The sequence below is a fragment of the Oncorhynchus keta genome, chromosome 20 (genome assembly GCF_023373465.1).
Source record: "Oncorhynchus keta strain PuntledgeMale-10-30-2019 chromosome 20, Oket_V2, whole genome shotgun sequence".
Taxonomy (NCBI): Eukaryota; Metazoa; Chordata; class Actinopteri; order Salmoniformes; family Salmonidae; genus Oncorhynchus; species Oncorhynchus keta.
In genome coordinates, this window is record NC_068440.1 from 34,296,229 (window position 1) to 34,316,038 (window position 19,810).

Genomic DNA, 19,810 nt, shown 5'->3' on the forward strand with positions numbered 1-19,810 from the left:
TTTGGGTCAGTCACAGTGGTCAGGTATTCTGCCACTGTGTACTCTCTGTTTAGGGACACATAGCATTCTAGTTTGCTCTGTTTTTTTGTTAATTCTTTCCAATGCGTCAAGTAGTTATCTTTTTGTTTTCTCATGATTTGGTTGGGTCTAATTGTGCTGCTGTCCTGGGGCTCTGTGGGGTGTGTTTGTGTTTGTGAACAGAGCCACAGGACCAGCTTGCTTAGGGGACTCTTCTCCAGGTTCATCTCTCTCTCTCTCTCTCTCTCTCTCTCTCTCTCTCTCTCTCTCTCTCTCGCGCTCTCGCTCTCTCACTCTCTCTAGCTCTCTCTCTCTCTCTCTCTCTCTCTCTCTCTCTCTCTCTTGCGCTCTCGCTCTCTCACTCTCTCTAGCTCTCTCTCTCTCTCTCTCTCTCTCTCTCTCTCTCTCTCTCTCTCTCTCTCTCTCTCTCTCGCGCTCTCGCTCTCTCACTCTCTCTAGCTCTCTCTCTCTCTCTCTCTCTCTCTCTCTCTCTCTCTCAGGTTTGGTTAGTCCAGCCTACCTTGTTGGGGTTGGTGGCGGTGAGAATCCAGACACACTGTGCGTTGGACTCATACTGGATGGGGAAGTTGGGAGAAGTGAATGTACCAGCAGGACCTTGAAGATTGGAGCCGCATGTTTTCACTGTAACAAAACGAAAAAGAGATGGAGAGAGAAATAAATAATAATGGTTATTAATTTAACATTTTGACATTTAACAACCTGGCAAACACAAAAGTTGTGGTTAATTAGAGACAGATGTTGGCAAATGCCACTGTGTGTGTGTGTGTGTGTGTGTGTGTGTGTGTGTGTGTGTGTGTGTGTGTGTGTGTGTGTGTCGGAGACGGCATTTTAGGTCTGCGGATTTGGCTCACATTGAGTGCTCATATTAATGAAATATCGGCAGAACATAGAGAGGTTGAATGGCCCTAAGATTCCTACCGAGAATTATACTTTTAAATATTCCGCCTGCTGCTATCTGAACCAGATTTGTTTCCTGCTGTCTAATGACCAAATTGCCCTCTAGTGGTCCCATGGGAGGATATATTATAGTATATATAGTATTAATATTTAAACGTTTTGTTGTTGTTGTTACCTCAGAAGATACAGTGTTTCTATGTCAAACGGTTTTCTATGTCAAACGGTTTTCTATGTCAAACGGTTTTGTTGTAATTGAGTCTTCTTTAATGTACAGTATATAGTGTAATATTAGGATGTATAACTCCAAACTCCAAACATGTCAACTCTATGGTACAGGTGTCTTCCTTTTTTTAAGCCCATAACCATGTGTGTGAGGTGTATACTTCTGTTTCAAAGTAGATTTGTTAAAGACGACCAAGAAACACTGCAGTAAAAGATTAAAGAGATTGAATGGGACCTTAAGCACTTACAAATTCACATTTCATATTGTACCAATTGGAGTTTGTAACATAACCCCCCCAAGCAACAACTAAAAAATTGCGGGACGTAATATATCATATGAAATGGACGTCATTGTTCGTGAGTGCTACTTTCATAAACCACACCATGAACCTTAAGCTATGGTTTCAGTTGTCATGTACTAGCACGGCAAGTGGTACCGCAGCGTCTAGATCCAAGAGGCATCTAAACAGCTTCTACCCTGAAGCCATAAGTCTCCTGAACAGCTAATCAAATGGCTACCCAGACAATTTGCATCTTCATCACTGCTGCTACTCTCTGTTGTTATCATCTATGCATAGTCACTTTAATAACTCCACCTACATGTACATATTACCTCAGTTACCTCAACACTGGTGCCCTGCATATTGACTCTGTACTGGTATCCCCTGTATATAGCCTCCACATTGACTCTGTACTGGTACACCCTGTATATAGCCTCCACATTGACTCTGTACTGGTATCCCCTGTATATAGCCTCCACATTGACTCTGTACTGGTACCCCCCTGTATATAGCCTCCACATTGACTCTGTACTGGTACACCCTGTATATAGCCTCCACATTGACTCTGTACCGGTACCCCCTGTATATAGCCTCCACATTGACTCTGTACCGGTACCCCCTGTATATAGCCTCCACATTGACTCTGTACCGGTACCCCCTGTATATAGCCTCCACATTGACTCTGTAGTGGTACACCCTGTATATAGCCTCCACATTGACTCTGTACCGGTACCCCCTGTATATAGCCTCCACATTGACTCTGTACCGGTACCCCCTGTATATAGCCTCCACATTGACTCTGTACCGGTACCCCCTGTATATAGCCTCCACATTGACTCTGTACCGGTACCCCCTGTATATAGTCTCCACATTGACTCTGTACCGGTACCCCCTGTATATAGCCTCCACATTGACTCTGTACCGGTACCCCCTGTATATAGCCTCCACATTGATTCTGTACTGGTACCCCCCTGTATATAGCCTCCACATTGACTCTGTACTGGTACCCCCTGTATATAGCCTCCACATTGATTCTGTACCGGTACCCCCTGTATATAGCCTCCACATAGACTTTGTACTGGTACCCCCTGTATATAGCCTCCACATAGACTCTGTACTGGTACCCCCTGTATATAGCCTCCACATAGACTTTGTACTGGTACCCCCTGTATATAGCCTCCACATTGATTCGGTACCGGTACCCCCCTGTATATAGCCTCCACATAGACTCTGTACTGGTACCCCCTGTATATAGCCTCCACATAGACTTTGTACTGGTACCCCCTGTATATAGCCTCCACATTGATTCTGTACCGGTACCCCCCTGTATATAGCCTCCACATAGACTCTGTACTGGTACCCCCCTGTATATAGCCTCCACATTGACTCTGTACTGGTACCCCCTGTATATAGCCTCCACATAGACTCTGTACTGGTACCCCCTGTATAAAGCCCCACTATTTTTCTTTACCTCTGCTCCTTAATTATTTGTTATTCTTATCTCTTACTTTTTGGGGGGATATTTTCGTAAAACTGCATTGTTGGTTTGTAAGTAAGCATTTCATTGTAAGGTCTGTTGTATTTGACGAGTGTGACAAATACAATTTGATTTGACTAGAAGCCTATTAGAGTGTAGCCATAGGATTAAAACAGGAAGTAAAAATTAGAGTGTAGCCATAGGATTAAAGCAGGAAGTAAAAATTAGAGTGTAGCCATAGGATTAAAACAGGAAGTAAAAATTAGAGTGTAGCCATAGGATTAAAACAGGAAGTAAAAATTAGAGTGTAGCCATAGGATTAAAACAGGAAGTAAAAATTAGAGTGTAGACATAGGATTAAAACAGGAAGTAAAAATTAGAGTGTAGCCATAGGATTAAAACAGGAAGTAAAAATTAGAGTGTAGCCATAGGATTAAAACAGGAAGTAAAAATTAAAGTGTAGCCATAGGATTAAAACAGGAAGTAAAAATTAAAGTGGAGCCATAGGATTAAAACAGGAAGTAAAAACCATCCGGGTCCCTCTCTGCCTTATTAACATTATTTGTTGCTTTATTTCTCTGTTTTCCAGGGGAGATGAGGAAGTGTTTGGTGGTACTACGAGCCAGTGAGCCAGGCAGCTGATAAAGTCATTCCTGGGTATTTATCATGTCAGAGTCATGGTCATTACATTTACATTTACATTTCAGTCTTTTAGCAGACGCTCTTATCCAGAGCGACTTACAGGGTCATGATAAGAGATGTGAACGACTGCCACTTTAGAGGTTATCTAATATCCTTGACCTGGTAAGCTACAATAAAACAAATGGCACGGTCTCTTTAATTCTCGAATTCTGACGCTAATGTTTCAAATAATCTGTATAGGAAATAATAGACATGGAGTCAATCAACTGTCTAACAAGCATCAGCTAGCGCACATGGGGAGAATAGCATTAAGAAACATTGAGAGCAATGAGCATTCTCATTGTGGAAATAAGATTTCCTCTTCACAATACCACTTTGCTAATTAGTATTTTATTTTTAATAAAAGCAACACACTTCCTATTACAATCTCATTATCGGAGAGCAATAATAGATCCTCATCGAAACAGAAAGCGACAGAGAGAGAGATGCAGACAGAGAGAGAGAGAGAGAGAGAGAGATAGATAGAGAGAGAGAGAGAGATACAGACAGAGAGAATGAGAAAGCGATAGAGAGATACAGACAGAGAGAATGAGAATGAGAGCGAGAGAGAGAGAGAGAGAGAGAGAGAGAGAGAGAGAGAGAGAGAGAGAGAGAGAGAGAGAGAGAGAGCAGAGCAGAGCAGAGGTCACGATCAGATGAGCTCCTGCATTTTTCAGCATTTTCTTAAAAAAATAGTTAGATAAAGTTAGATAATTAGATTTTTTTTGTCAGGAACACATACAGGATGCTACCCTCTACAACATAACCCTCACTTCAAATCAAAACTCAAAACCTACAACCTGATTTTGGACGGAATTACGGAATTACCTGGAAGACTACCAAGGATTATTATTCTATACAGCAAAATCTCTGGAAAACAACAGAAACCTGAAAACACCACCCAACCTGAAACTGAGTGAGTAATGCTTAGTCTGAAACTATATTCTATTTCCTAAAATCCAAGAAGAAAAATACACTACATTACTTTATAAGGAGTTCTAACATAATTCTGCCAAGCTTGATACAGCTTCAACTAGCACTGACGTGTCAAGTGAGAGGTGTCAAAGCCCATTAGCCCAACTGCCTCCCGCTGTTCAGATGTAATTAAAATACAGTACCCTGTGTATGTAAAGAATAATAAGGAAAGAAAAGATTACAAAATGAAGCTCCTTATGGAAAATCAGGAGAGACTTTTTGCTGACTATTACAAAAATGGGAACATCAGCAACCTTATCTTCCACACAAACCATCCTCTGGCATGGCACAATGCTATATTAACACACTACCCCTTTGTTAAGAGAAGGGGTGTTAACGAGGGGTGGAAACTCAGGATACTTGACAACAAGGAATCTGAGTCAGCTAATATAAATCTCTATCAGTCCGGAACAGTAATGGTACAGGGTAACCGCAAACAGTTTCAGCTGGACTTTCACCTAATTAAAGAATTAGCCCAGCAGGAGAAGCTCTCCCTTGATAAAGATACCCCCACCCCGAGCGGGTCAGACTAGACCTCTTCGTTATAAAACCCCACAGACAAGCAACCCCCAGTCAACGTCCCAGCACAGAGTAATAATAATAATAATATATGCCATTTAGCAGACGCTTTTATCCAAAGCGACTTACAGTCATGTGTGCATACATTCTACGTATGGGTGGTCCCGGGGATCGAACCCACTACCCTGGCGTTACAAGCGCCATGCTCTACCAACTGAGCTACAGAAGGACCACCACCTACTCCCTCATTGAAAAGAAGAATAAATTCACCCAGCTGGAGGTAAGGCAGGTGGAGCTGGAACAGCAGGTGATGACACTCCAGTCAGCACAGACCCAGACAACAGTCCAGCACAACAACACCACCTTAACCAGACCCGGAGAGCTGGAGGTGGAGAGAGACATATCTGCACTCTGGACTGTGGTGAGACAACTTCAACAGAAGAAAGAGCAGGAGCAGGAGAAGAACAGAGCACGAGAGGAGAGGATCAGACTGCTGGAGGAGAGGTTGAGGGGGATGGAGGAGAGGGTGAGGGGGATGGCGTGTGACAGAGAACAACCCACTAGAGGTGGCCACACCCACAGAGAAGCCAGCAGAAGAGCCCACCTCAGCACCCGACAAAGGTCTCGACACCACAGCAGAACAGTCCACACCAGACCCTGACCATAGAGTCGACATCACAGCAGAACAGACAAATGAAGAACCCCAAGCCCAGCGACTCCCACTGCCTCTGAGCACCCCCCTGTCAGCCACCCTGATGGCCCTTCTGACAACACACCACACCCACTGAGGACAAACACGAGACACAGATTGTACTCCTTATGGACTCAAATGGGAAATATAGAATATAAAATATATAATATAAAATATAAAATATATAATATAAAATATAAAACTTTTTTCCAAACACAGTGTTTCTAAACTCTGGTGTCCAAACACCCAGCCGCCCTAGACCTTCTGTCTGAGGACAAACTAGGGTCACCCAGCCACATGATAATACACCCAGCACCCCCTAGACCTTCTGTCTGAGGACAAACTAGAGTCACCTAGCCACATAACAATACACCCAGCGCCCCCTAGACCTTCTGTCTGAGGACCAACTAGGGTCACCCAGCCACATGATAATACACCCAGCACCCCCTAGACCTTCTGTCTGAGGACAAACTAGGGTCACCCAGCCACATGATAATACACCCAGCACCCTAGACCTTCTGTCTGAGGACCAACTAGAGTCACCTAGCCACATAACAATACACCCAGCGCCCCCTAGACCTTCTGTCTGAGGACCTACTAGGGTCACCTAGTCACATAATAATACACCCAGCTCCCTAGATCTTCTGTCTGAGGACCAACTAGAGTCACCCAGCCACATGATAATACACCCAGCGCACCCTAGACCTTCTGTCTGAGGACCAACTAGGGTCACCCAGCCACATAATAATACACCCAGCGCACCCTAGACCTTCTGTCTGAGGACCAACTAGAGTCACCTAGCCACATAATAATACACACAGGCACAAACGACCTGAGAGCATAGCAGGAAAGGGTGGCCACAGCACTGAAGGGAGTGATTGAAAAAGTTTCTTCTACTTTCCCCAACGCACAAGTGGTTATCTCCACCCTGCTACCACAAAAAAACTTCCACCCTGCCACAATACAGCGGGTAAATGCAAGTATTTCCCGTGACTGTGCCTCAAAACCAAATGTTTTCCTGGCCCACCACTCCACCCTGGACTTGAACAGCCTCTATGACCAGGTCCACCTCTACAAGGCAGCAGTGCCCACTTTTGCCCAGACTCTTTTTGCCCAGACTCTAAAGGATATCACTCTCAAACGTATCCCCAACACTTCACACAGGAGCAACAGATCAATAGACACCCCACCCAGACCAGCGAGACATTCTCCCAGACCTGCGGGACCACCCCCTGGACCTACACATAGAGGACCCACACCAAGAGGACTTACATCCAGACCACAGCACCCCCAGACACATCCACACCCCCACCCCAACCAATCAACACCCCCCCACGTCAACCATGCCCATACCCCATTTAGGCCCCCTCAGATCAGACCTATGCCACTCCTGCCCACCCCATGCACCCCACCCCCGCAAAGAGGGCCTCAATATGGAAGTCACACATACGCCCAGGTAGTGAGCGGACAAACAGGCCCAACCCCGACTCTTACACTAGCCCGAGCCAATGGCATGTACCAAATGCAGGCTCTGCTCACACTTACTGGCCTGAGGCCAAACCACGACCAACAACATCGGACACTTTATGGAACACAAAGCCTTCGCTATATCATCCTGGAATATCCAAGGCCTGAGGTCATCTGCCTTTGGCCTAAAGAGCAGGAAACCGGACTTCACCAAAGAAATCGGTAATACAGACATTGTCATCCTGCAAGAAACCTGGTATAGAGGAGACGGACCCACTGGTTGCCCTCTAGGTTACAGAGAGCTGGTTGTCCCATCCACCAAACTACCAGGTGTGAAACAGGGAAGGGACTCAGGGGGGATGCTAATTTGGTATAGAGCAGAGCTAATTCACTCTATTAAATTAATCAAAACAGGAACATTTTACATTTGGCAAGAAATTCAAAAGGAAATTATCTTAAAAGAGGAAAATGTCCTCCTGTGTGCTATCTATATCCCCTCACTAGAATCCCCATACTTGAAGACAGCTTCTTCATCCTGGAGGGGGAAATCAATCATTTCAAGACCCAGGGACATGTACTAGTCTGTGGCGACCTAAATGCCAGAAACGGACCAGAACCTGACACCCTCAGCACACAGGGGGACAAACACCTGCCTGCAGGTGACAGCATTCCCTCCCCCATATGCCCCCCTAGGCACAACTATGACAATATAACCAAGAAAAACGGGTCACAACTCCTGCAGCTCTGTCGCACGCTGGGTATGTACATAGTCAATGGTAGGCTTCGAGGGGACTCCTATGGTAGGTACACCTATAGCTCATCTCTTGGCAGTAGTACTGCAGACTACTTTATCACTGACCTCAACCCAGAGTCTCTCAGAGCGTTCACAGTCAACCCACTGACACAACCTATCAGACCACAGCAAAATCACAGTCCACTTGAACAGAGCAAAACTCAATCATGAGGCATCAAAGCCAAAGGAACTGCGTAACATTAAGAAATGCTATAGATGGAAGGAATGTAGTTTGGAAACCTACCAAAAAACAATTAGGCAACAACAAATTCAATCCCCTTTAGAGAATTTCCTGGGTCAAATGTTCCACTGTAATAGTGAAGGTGTAAACTCGGCAGTAGAAAATCTTAACAGTATATTTGACCTCTCAGCTTCCCTATCAAATCTGAAAATCTCAAATAGAAAACCGAAGAAAATTAATAAAAAGGACAAATGGTTTGATGAAGAAAGCAAAAACCTAAGAAAGAAATTGAGAAACCTGTCCAACCAAAAAACATAGAGATCCAGAAAACCTGAGTCTACGCCTTCACTATGGTGAATCACTAAAACAATACAGAAATACACTATGGAAAAACAAGTAACAGCACGTCAGAAATCAGCTCAATGTTATTGAAGAATCCATAGACTCTAACCACTTCTGGGAAAATTGGAAAACACTAAACAAACAACAACACAAAGAATTATCTATCCAAAATGGAGATGTATGGGTAAACCACTTCTCCAATATGTTTGGCTCTATAACAAAGAATAAAGAGCAAAAACATATACATGATCAAATACAAATCTTAGAATCAACTATTAAAGACTACCAGAACCCACTGGATACTCCAATCACCTTGAATGAGCTACAGGACAAAATAAAAACCCTCCAACCCAAAAAGGCCTGTGGTGTTGATGGTATCCTTAATGAAATGATCAAATATACAGACAACAAATTCCAATTGGCTATACTAAAACTCTTTAACATCCTCCTTAGCTCTGGCATCTTCCCCAATATTTGGAACCAAGGACTGATCACCCCAATCCACAAAAGTGGAGACAAATTTGACCCCAATAACTACCATGGAAAATGCGTCAACAGTAACCTTGGGAAAATCCTCTGCATTATCATTAACAGCAGACTCGTACATTTCCTCAATGAAAACAATGTACTGAGCAAATGTCAAATTGGCTTTTTACCAAATTACCTTACAACAGACCATGTATTCACCCTGCACACCCTAATTGACAACCAAACAAACCAAAACAAAAGGCAAAGTCTTCTCATGCTTTGTTGATTTCAAAAAAGACTTTGACTCAATTTGGCATGAGGGTCTGCTATACAAGTTGATGGAAAGTGGTGTTGGGGGAAAAACATACGACATTATAAAATCCATGTACACAAACAACAATTATGCCGTTAAAATGGACTAGTAACCGGAAGGTTGCGAGTTCAAACCCCCGAGCTGACAAGGTACAAATCTGTCGTTCTGCCCCTGAACAGGCAGTTAACCCATTGTTCCCAGGCCGTCATTGAAAATAAGAATGTGTTCTTAACTGACTTGCCTGGTTGAATAAAGGTAAAAAAAAAAACTATTGGCAAAAAACACACACATTTCTTCACACAGGGCCGTGGGGTGAGACAGGGATGCAGCTTAAGCCCCACCCTCTTCAACATATATATCACCGAACTGGCGCGGGCACTAGAAAAGTCTGCAGCACCCGGCCTCACCCTACTAGAATCTGAAGTTAAATGTCTACTGTTTGCTGATGATCTGGTGCTTCTGTCACCAACCAAGGAGGGCCTACAGCAGCACCTAGATCTTCTGCACAGATTCTGCCAGACCTGGGCCCTGACAGTAAATCTCAGTAAGACCAAAATAATGGTGTTCCAAAAAAGGTCCAGTCGCCAGGACCACAAATACAAATTCCATCTAGACACCGTTGCCCTAGAGCACACAAAAATCTATACATACCTTGGCCTAAACATCAGCGCCACAGGTAACTTCCACAAAGCTGTGAAAGATCTGAGAGACAAGGCAAGAAGGGCTTTCTATATATATAATATGACATTTGTAATGTCTTTATTGTTTTGAAAGTTATGTATGTGTAATGTTCACTGTACATTTTTATTGTTTATTTCACTTTTGTATATTATCCACCGCACTTGCTTTGGCAATGTTAACACATGTTTCCCATGCCAATAAAGCACCTTGAATTGAATTGAATTGATAGAGAGATACAGACAGACAGAGTGAGAGAAACAGCACCTCCATTATATCTGCACTAAACGCACGCACGCACGCATGCACGCACACACACACACACACACACACACACACACACACACACACACACACACACACACACACACACACACACGCACACACACACACACACACGCACACGCGCACACGCGCACACACGCACACACGCACACACACGCACACACACACACACGCACACACGCACACACACACACACACACACACACACACACACACACACACACACACACACACACACACACACACACACACACACACACACACACACACACACACCTATTGTACTAGAATTTACTTGTTCAATGAATACGAATATTTATATATGCAACAGAAAGAATGTTAGCTGTTATCCTGTTTATCTCACTCTTAACAACTTATTAGTTAGTAGTTAGTGTATTTCTGACTGCTATTATTTCTCTTTGCAACATGAAATCGCTATCAGTCAGCATGTAGAACATGCAGGGCCTAAACTCATCGACCTATCAGTTAGCATGTGGAACATTCAGAGCCTAAACTCATCAACCTATCAGTCAGCATGTGGAACATTCAGGGCCTAAACTCATCAACCTTTGGACTGAAGAGTTTACCACTGGAGTTCAACAAACATCTTAAAGATGTTGACGTCATCATTCTGCAGGAGACATGGTGTAAGGCTGATGTTGTCACTCACTGTCCCACAGGCTACAGAGAGGTCACTGTCCCACAGGCTACAGAGAGGCTACTGTCCCACAGGCTACAGAGAGGTCACTGTCCCACAGGCTACAGAGAGGTCACTGTCCCACAGGCTACAGAGAGGCCACTGTCCCACAGGCTACAGAGGGGTCACTGTCCCACAGGCTACAGAGAGGTCACTGTCCCACAGGCTACAGAGAGGTCACTGTCCCACAGGCTACAGAGGGGTCACTGTCCCACAGGCTACAGAGGGGTCACTGTCCCACAGGCTACAGAGAGATCACTGTCCCACAGGCTACAGAGAGATCACTGTCCCACAGGCTACAGAGAGATCACTGTCCCACAGGCTACAGAGAGGTCACTGTCCCACAGGCTACAGAGAGGTCACTGTCCCACAGGCTACAGAGAGGTCACTGTCCCACAGGCTACAGAGAGGTCACTGTCCCACAGGCTACAGAGAGGTCACTGTCCCACAGGCTACAGAGAGGTCACTGTCCCACAGGCTACAGAGAGGTCACTGTCTCACAGGCTACAGAGAGGTCACTGTCCCACAGGCTACAGAGAGGTAATTGTGCTATCAAGAAACAGAGCTATGTCAATAGAGGCAGAGACTCTGGAGGATTGATCATTTGGTACAAATCCGAAATACAACAACTAATTGATCCCCTCAAAATTGGTCGATATCACATTTGGTTAAAACTGAAAAAAATAACTTGTATTGACAGAAAAAGATGTGTTCCTTTGCGCAATATTGTAGAATTTTTTTTAAATGAATTTATTTGCAAATTAGGTTGGAAAATAAGTATTTGGTCACCTACAAACAAGCAAGATTTCTGTCTCTTACAGATCTGTAAGCACAAACAAAGCACAAACACAAAGCAACATTGCGGTGCTTTCTGGCCCTACACTGTGGCAAAATATTTGGCCATGGTAACTGATCAAAACCTTAGAATAACCTTGACAAAGCACAGGCTCAGTGAGCACAGCCGTGCATTGAGAAGGGTAGACACAGGAAAACCTGGCTCCTGTAGAGGAAACGCTGTGCAACCACTGTACCACAGCAGAACCTGGCTCCCTATAGAGGAAACACTGTGCAACCACTGTACCACAGCAGAACCTGGCTCCCTATAGAGGAAACGCTGTGCAACCACTGCACCACAGCAGAACCTGGCTCCCTATAGAGGAAACGCTGTGCAACCACTGCACCACAGCAGAACCTGGCTCCCTATAGAGGAAACGCTGTGCAACCACTGCACCACAGCAGAACCTGGCTCCCTATAGAGGAAACGCTGTGCAACCACTGTACCACAGCAGAACCTGGCTCCCTATAGAGGAAACACTGTGCAACCACTGTACCACAGCAGAACCTGGCTCCCTATAGAGGAAACGCTGTGCAACCACTGCACCACAGCAGAACCTGGCTCCCTATAGAGGAAACGCTGTGCAACCACTGCACCACAGCAGAACCTGAGACGGAGCTGCATTTCCTGACAAAATGTAAAATATATAAAACAATTACAGAGTGTAATTTCCCCAAATGTGAAACTCTTATTCAAGGTTTCAAAGACCTCTCTGATGAGGATAGGCTACCCGTCCTGTTGGGGGAGGACGCAGAGAGCTGTGGGTTGGCAGAGCACTACATCAAAGACCTCTCTGATGAGGATAGGCTACCCGTCCTGTTGGGGGAGGACGCAGAGAGCTGTGGGTTGGCAGACCACTACATCAAAGACCTCTCTGATGAGGATAGGCTACCCGTCCTGTTGGGGGAGGACGCAGAGAGCTGTGGGTTGGCAGACCACTACATCAAAGACCTCTCTGATGAGGATAGGCTACCCGTCCTGTTGGGGGAGGACGCAGAGAGCTGTGGGTTGGCAGACCACTACATCAAAGACCTCTCTGATGAGGATAGGCTACCCGTCCTGTTGGGGAGGACGCAGAGAGCTGTGGGTTGGCAGACCACTACATCAAAGACCTCTCTGATGAGGATAGGCTACCCGTCCTGTTGGGGGAGGACGCAGAGAGCTGTGGGTTGGCAGACCACTACATCAAAGACCTCTCTGATGAGGATAGGCTACCCGTCCTGTTGGGGAGGACGCAGAGAGCTGTGGGTTGGCAGACCACTACATCAAAGACCTCTCTGATGAGGATAGGCTACCCATCCTGTTGGGGGAGGACGCAGAGAGCTGTGGGTTGGCAGACCACTACATCAAAGACCTCTCTGATGAGGATAGGCTACCCGTCCTGTTGGGGGAGGACGCAGAGAGCTGTGGGTTGGCAGACCACTACATCAAAGACCTCTCTGATGAGGATAGGATACCCGTCCTGTTGGGGGAGGACGCAGAGAGCTGTGGGTTGCCAGACCACTACATCAAAGACCTCTCTGATGAGGATAGGCTACCCGTCCTGTTGGGGAGGACGCAGAGAGCTGTGGGTTGGCAGACCACTACATCAAAGACCTCTCTGATGAGGATAGGCTACCCGTCCTGTTGGGGGAGGACGCAGAGAGCTGTGGGTTGGCAGACCACTACATCAAAGACCTCTCTGATGAGGATCGGCTACCCGTCCTGTTGGGGGAGGACGCAGAGAGCTGTGGGTTGGCAGACCACTACATCAAAGACCTCTCTGATGAGGATAGGCTACCCGTCCTGTTGGGGGAGGACGCAGAGAGCTGTGGGTTGGCAGCGCACTACATCAAAGACCTCTCTGATGAGGATAGGCTACCCGTCCTGTTGGGGGAGGACGCAGAGAGCTGTGGGTTGGCAGACCACTACATCAAAGACCTCTCTGATGAGGATAGGCTACCCGTCCTGTTGGGGGAGGACGCAGAGAGCTGTGGGTTGGCAGACCACTACATCAAAGACCTCTCTGATGAGGATAGGCTACCCGTCCTGTTGGGGGAGGACGCAGAGAGCTGTGGGTTGGCAGACCACTACATCAAAGACCTCTCTGATGAGGATAGGCTACCCTGTTCAGAGAGCTGTGGGTTGGCAGACCACTACATCAAAGACCCTCTGATGAGGATAGGGTCCTGTTGGGGAGGACGCAGAGAGCTGTGGGTTGGCAGACCACTACATCAAAGACCTCTCTGATGAGGATAGGCTACCCGTCCTGTTGGGGGAGGACGCAGAGAGCTGTGGGTTGGCAGACCACTACATCAAAGACCTCTCTGATGAGGATAGGCTACCCGTCCTGTTGGGGGAGGACGCAGAGAGCTGTGGGTTGGCAGACCACTACATCAAAGACCTCTCTGATGAGGATAGGCTACCCGTCCTGTTGGGGGAGGACGCAGAGAGCTGTGGGTTGGCAGACCACTACATCAAAGACCTCTCTGATGAGGATAGGCTACCCGTCCTGTTGGGGGAGGACGCAGAGAGCTGTGGGTTGGCAGCGCACTACATTGCTGCCTGCCATAAGATGAGGGACAGTGTCTGACAGACCAACCAACCTGCACATGTCCTCTACTGTATACTTATTGTTATTGTTGAATGTAAGGTTATTTTAACACTTGGTTATTGTTGTTACTGTTGTCCCGTTGACAATTTTGATTCTCATTTTTTATATTGTAAATTTCCAAAATAATCTTTGGCAATACGTACATTGTTACGTCATGCCAATAAAGCAAATTGAATTTAATTGAATAGAGTTGAATTGAGAGAGAGAGATATACAGACAGAGAGAATGAGAGAGAGATAGAGAGATATAAAGACTGAGAGAATGAGAGATATAAAGATAGATAGAGATAATGAGAGAGAGATAGTCAAAACAGAGCTCCAATGAACGGTTAAATAGAAATATGTGATTAACACTGTGTACCCTTGGGCTGTCCTGAATATATAGATCTAGGCAATTTTCTGCATGATTTCAAGTGGCATCTTCCGTAATTAGTTTGTGCAGCTTTTAGCCGCAGGAACAAACAGACTCGCAGGTGATACCCAGTCAGTGATATAGTGGCCATCTAAAGGTCAGGGTATCACGGTGAGAAAGAAAGTGCCGGAAAACTTTGTAGAGGAAGGGAGAGGAGGAGAGGTGGGTGGAGGTGTGACAGGGGATCGGGGGACTGTGACATAAACAGAGGGGACAGACGTACACAATGGGTTCAGTGAGGGAGGAGGGAATCAGGGGCATTATTCTGTGATAGTATTGTGCTGTAGAAGGCTATATTTGTGTCTCTTTCTCTATGTACACTACCGTTCAAAAGTTTGGGATCACTTAGAAATTTCCTACGCCTATGTAGATATTCCATAAAGAATCTGCCGTTTCCAGATACAATAGTCATTTACAACATGAACAATGTCTAAATTGTATTTCTGATCATTTTTATGTTATTTTAATGTACAATTTTTTTTGCTTTTCTTTCAAAAACAAGGACATTTCTAAGTGACCCCAAACTTTTGAACGGTAGTGTACATATGCCAGTTTGTGTGTATTTGTGTGTGTGTGTGTGTGTGTGTGTGTGTGTGTGTGTGTGTGTGTGTGTGTGTGTGTGTGTGTGTGTGTGTGTGTGTGTGTGTGTGTGTGTGTGTGTGTGTGTGTGTGTGTGTGTGTGTGTGTGTGTGTGTGTGTGTGTGTGTGTGTATGGACTGCATGATGTGTGTCAGTATATGTTGGTTTGTGTGACAGACAGAAAGAGAAAGAAAGAAAGAGAGACAGAAAGAGAGAGAGAAAGAGAGAGAGAGATAAAGAGAGAGAGCGAGAGACAGAGAAAGAGAGATCAAAAGCAAGAGAACGAGAGAGAGAATTGAATTGAGAGAGAGAGAAAGAGTGAGAGATAAAGAGAGAGAGAGTATGTGTGTGTACAGTATGCTTGTGTGTGTCTCTGTTTCAGCGTGTGTCTGTTTGTGTGTCTGTGTATGTCTCCACCGCGGGGAGTCTTGTTCTCAGTGCTCCTGGCACCCAGTGGTGAAGGCAGCTGGCCTGATAGTAGACAGAGACCTCACACAGTGTCTGGTAACTTGGTGCTTACACACCCGATTACACACTCACACACCCCCCACGTCCAAGCCTGTATGTCTCACTCTAGCACAGTGTCTAAGTAGCATAGTAATAAGGTCATGAACCCTTTACTGCCCTCACTCCCTGTCTATTTTGTTTCTCTCTTTCTCTCTCCTTCTCTCTCCTTCTCTCTGTCTCTCTCTCTCTCTCTCTCTCTCTCTTTCTCTTTCTCTTTTTCTCTCGCTCTCTCACTGCTACTGTAGTCGACACAATAAGAGCAGTATCACAAAAGCGATGAGTGAAGAGTGGTATTAAAAATTCCTCAAAGTCAGTCTCCCGAGCTAGTCCCTCCTGTCTCCATCTGTCAACGTGCTTTAGGGTGTCTTGGTCTGTTCTCACATTTACACCGTGACAACCACATATGGACATAGAGAAGCAAGATGGCGACGACAGACATGGCAGCTCTGCTTCTAGCTCCTAAGCAACATTTTTGTTGTTGTTGTTTCTTACTTTATTAGCCCAGAAAGTTATTTGCGTTATTACATTCAACCGGAAAGAACTTTTGGATATCGGGGAAATGGTAACTCACCAGGAATACAACTTTCCAGAATTCGATCCTTTGTTCGAACCCTCCAGGACTTCTAGTCCGACTCCGGAGGCGTGCACACCATCCACCACTTCCGAGTATATTACTCACTAATGTTTAGTCTCCGGACAATAAAGTAGATGAGCTCAGGGCGAGGCGCTCCTTCCAGAGAGACATCAGGGGCTGTAACATACTATGTTTCACTGAATCATGGCTCTTTCCGGATATACTGTCCCCTCCAAACAGCCAGCTGGGTTCTCAATACAGTGCGTAGACAGGAATAAAGAACTCTCCGGAAAGAAGAAAGGCAGGGGTGTATGTTTCATGATTAACTACTCATGGTGTGATTGTGATAACGTACAGAAACTCAGGTCCTTTTGTCCATTCAAACTAAAATACTTCATAATCAAATGCTGACAGTATTATCTCCCAAGATAATTATTTCTGGTTATATAGTCACAGCCGTGTATATTCCCCCTCAAGCCGATACCACGACGGCCCTCAAGGAACTACACTGGACTTTGTGCAAACTGGAAACCAAATGTCCTTAGGCCACATTTATTGTCGCTGGGGATTTTAACAAAGCAAATTTGAGGAAAACGCTAAAGAAGTTCTATCAACACATTGACTGGAGTACTAGCGCCACAAAAACACTCGACCACCACTACTCCAATTTCCAGGATTCCAACAAGGCCCCCAGCGCTCCCTTCGGCAAATCAGATCATGACTCCATTTTGCTCATCCCTTCCTATAGGCAGAAACTCAAACAGGAAGTACCCGTGCCAAGGTCTATTCAACGCTGGTCTGACGAATTGGAATACAATGGTTGAAGATTGTTTTGATCATGCGGACTGGGACATGTTCCGGGTAGCCTCTGAGAATGACATTGACGTATACACTGAAACAGTGATTGAGTTCATCAGGATGTGTATAGCGGTTGTGGTTCCCATTGTGACTATTAAAACCTACCCAAATCAGAAACTGTGGATAGATGACAGCATTCGCGCAAAACTGAAATCGCGAACCACCACATTTAACCATGGCAAGGTGACTGTGAATATGGTAAAATACAAACAGTGTAGTTGTTTCCTCCGCAAGGTAATCAAAACAGGCAAAACGTCAGTACAGAGACAAAGTGGAGTTGCAATTCATTGGCTCAGACACGAGACGTATGTGGCAGGGTATGCAGGTCTTGCTCCAAACACCTTCTTCGACAGCTTTGAGGATATCACAGTGCCACCGAATGGCCAGCTCCCAAGGCATGTGGGTTCTCATTTTCCGTAGCAGACGTGAGTAAGACATTTAACCGTGTTAACCCTAGCAAGGTTGCCGGCCCAGATGGCATCCCTAGCCGCGTCCTCAGAGCATGCGCAGACCAGCTGGCTGGAGTGTTTACAGACATATTCATTCTCTCCTTATCCCAGTCTGTTGTTCCCACTTGCTTCAAGATGTCCACCATTGTTCCTGTACCCAAGAAAGCAAAGGTCACTGAACTAAATTACTATCGCCCCGTATCACTCACTTTCATCATGAAGTGCTTTGAGAGGCTTGTTGAGAATCATATTACCTACACCTTACCTGACAACCTAGACCCACTCCAATTTGCTTACTGACCCAATAGATCCACAGACGATGCAATCGCCAACGCACTGCACACTGCCCTATCCCATCTGGACAAGAATGTTGTTCATTGACTATAGCTATACCTTCAACACCATAGTATTCTCCAAGCTCATCATTAAGCTCTGGGCCCTGGGTCTGAACCCTGCCCTGTACAACTGGGTCCTGGACCTCCTGACGGGCCGCCCCCAGGTAATGAATGTATGAAACAATGCCTCCAATTCACTGATCCTCAACACAGGGGCTTCACAAGGGTGTGTGTTCAGCTCCCTCCTGTACTCCCTGTTCACCCATGACTGCATGGTCATGCAAACCTCCAACTCAGTCATCAAGTTTGCAGACGACACAACAGTTGTAGGCCTGATTACCAACGAGAAAGCCTACATGGAGGTTATGTGAGGGCCCTGGTGGAGTGGTGCCAGGAAAACAACCTCTCACTCAACGTCAACAAAACAAAGTAGATGATTGTGGACATTGGGAAACAGCAGATGGAGCACCCCGTATCCACAACAACCGGGCCGCAGTGGAGAAGGTAAAAACTTCAAGAACCTCAGCGTACACATCACCAATGAACTGAAATGGTCCACCCACACAGACAGTGTGGTAAAGAAGGCGCAACAGCCTCTCTTCAACCAAAATTTGGCTTGGCCCCTAAGAACCTCACAAACCTTTACAGATGCACAATCGAGAGCATCCTGTCGGGCTGTATCACCGCCTGGTACGGTAACTGCACCGCCCGCATCACAGGGTGTCCTATAGGTGTCCTGCCCCCCAGGAAACCTATAGCACCCGATGTCACAGGAAGGCCAATAATAATTAGGATAATTAGGGACATCAACCATCCCAGGCAAGGCCTGTTCACCCTGCTACCCTGGGCGGCAGGGTAGCCTTTTGGTTAGAGCGTTGGGCTAGTAACCGAAAGGTTGCAAGTTCTAATCCCCGAGCTGACAAGGTACAAATCTGTCGTTCTGCCCCTGAACAGGCAGTTAACCCACTGTTCCTAGGCCGTCATTGAAAATAAGAATTTGTTCTTAACTGACTTGCCTAGTTAAATAAAGGTAAAAAAAAAGAAAATAAATAAAAACAGGTCAGTACAGGTGCATCAAAGCTTGGACCAAGAGACTGAAAAACAGCTTCTCTCAAGGCCATCGGACTGTTAAATAGCCATCACTAGCCGTCTACCACCCGGTTACGTAACCCTGCACCGTAGAGGCTGCTGCCCTATGTACATAGACATTAACCACTATTCATTATTCACTATTCACTTTAATAATGTTTACATATGGCTTTACTCATCTCATATGTATATACTGTAGTCCATTCTAATGTATTTTAGTCAATGCCACTCCAACATTGCTCGTCCTAATATTTATATATTTCTTAACTCAATTATTTTACTTTAGATTTGTGTGTATTGTTGTGAATTCTTCCTAGCACTGTTGGAGATAGGAACACAAGCATTTCGCTACACCCGCAATAGCATCTACTAAATATGTGTATGTGACCAATAGCATCTGCTAAATATGTGCATGTGAATAATATGATTTGATTTTATTTGAAATGGGATTTGTGACTGTTGAATTTTGGGGTGGCCAGTGTCATCATGGGCTCAGAGAAACGGAATCTGTATTCTATCTAGGTGACATATATCTAGGCATGCCTGTGTTCCGCATTCTGACAGCTCAATTACT

The 19,810-nt window shown here is 45.5% G+C and overlaps 1 protein-coding gene across 2 annotated transcripts in view; it reads right to left on the reverse strand.

Annotated features, from left to right (window-relative positions):
• LOC118399009 (CUB and sushi domain-containing protein 3-like) overlaps positions 1-19,810 on the reverse strand; it is a 908,305-nt gene that overhangs the window by 408,786 nt on the left and 479,709 nt on the right. For both annotated transcript variants that reach the window (XM_052472732.1, XM_052472731.1), the window contains exon 10: positions 539-660. In XM_052472732.1, the coding sequence (XP_052328692.1) occupies positions 539-660 (122 nt within the window). The remainder of the gene's footprint in view (positions 1-538; positions 661-19,810) is intronic.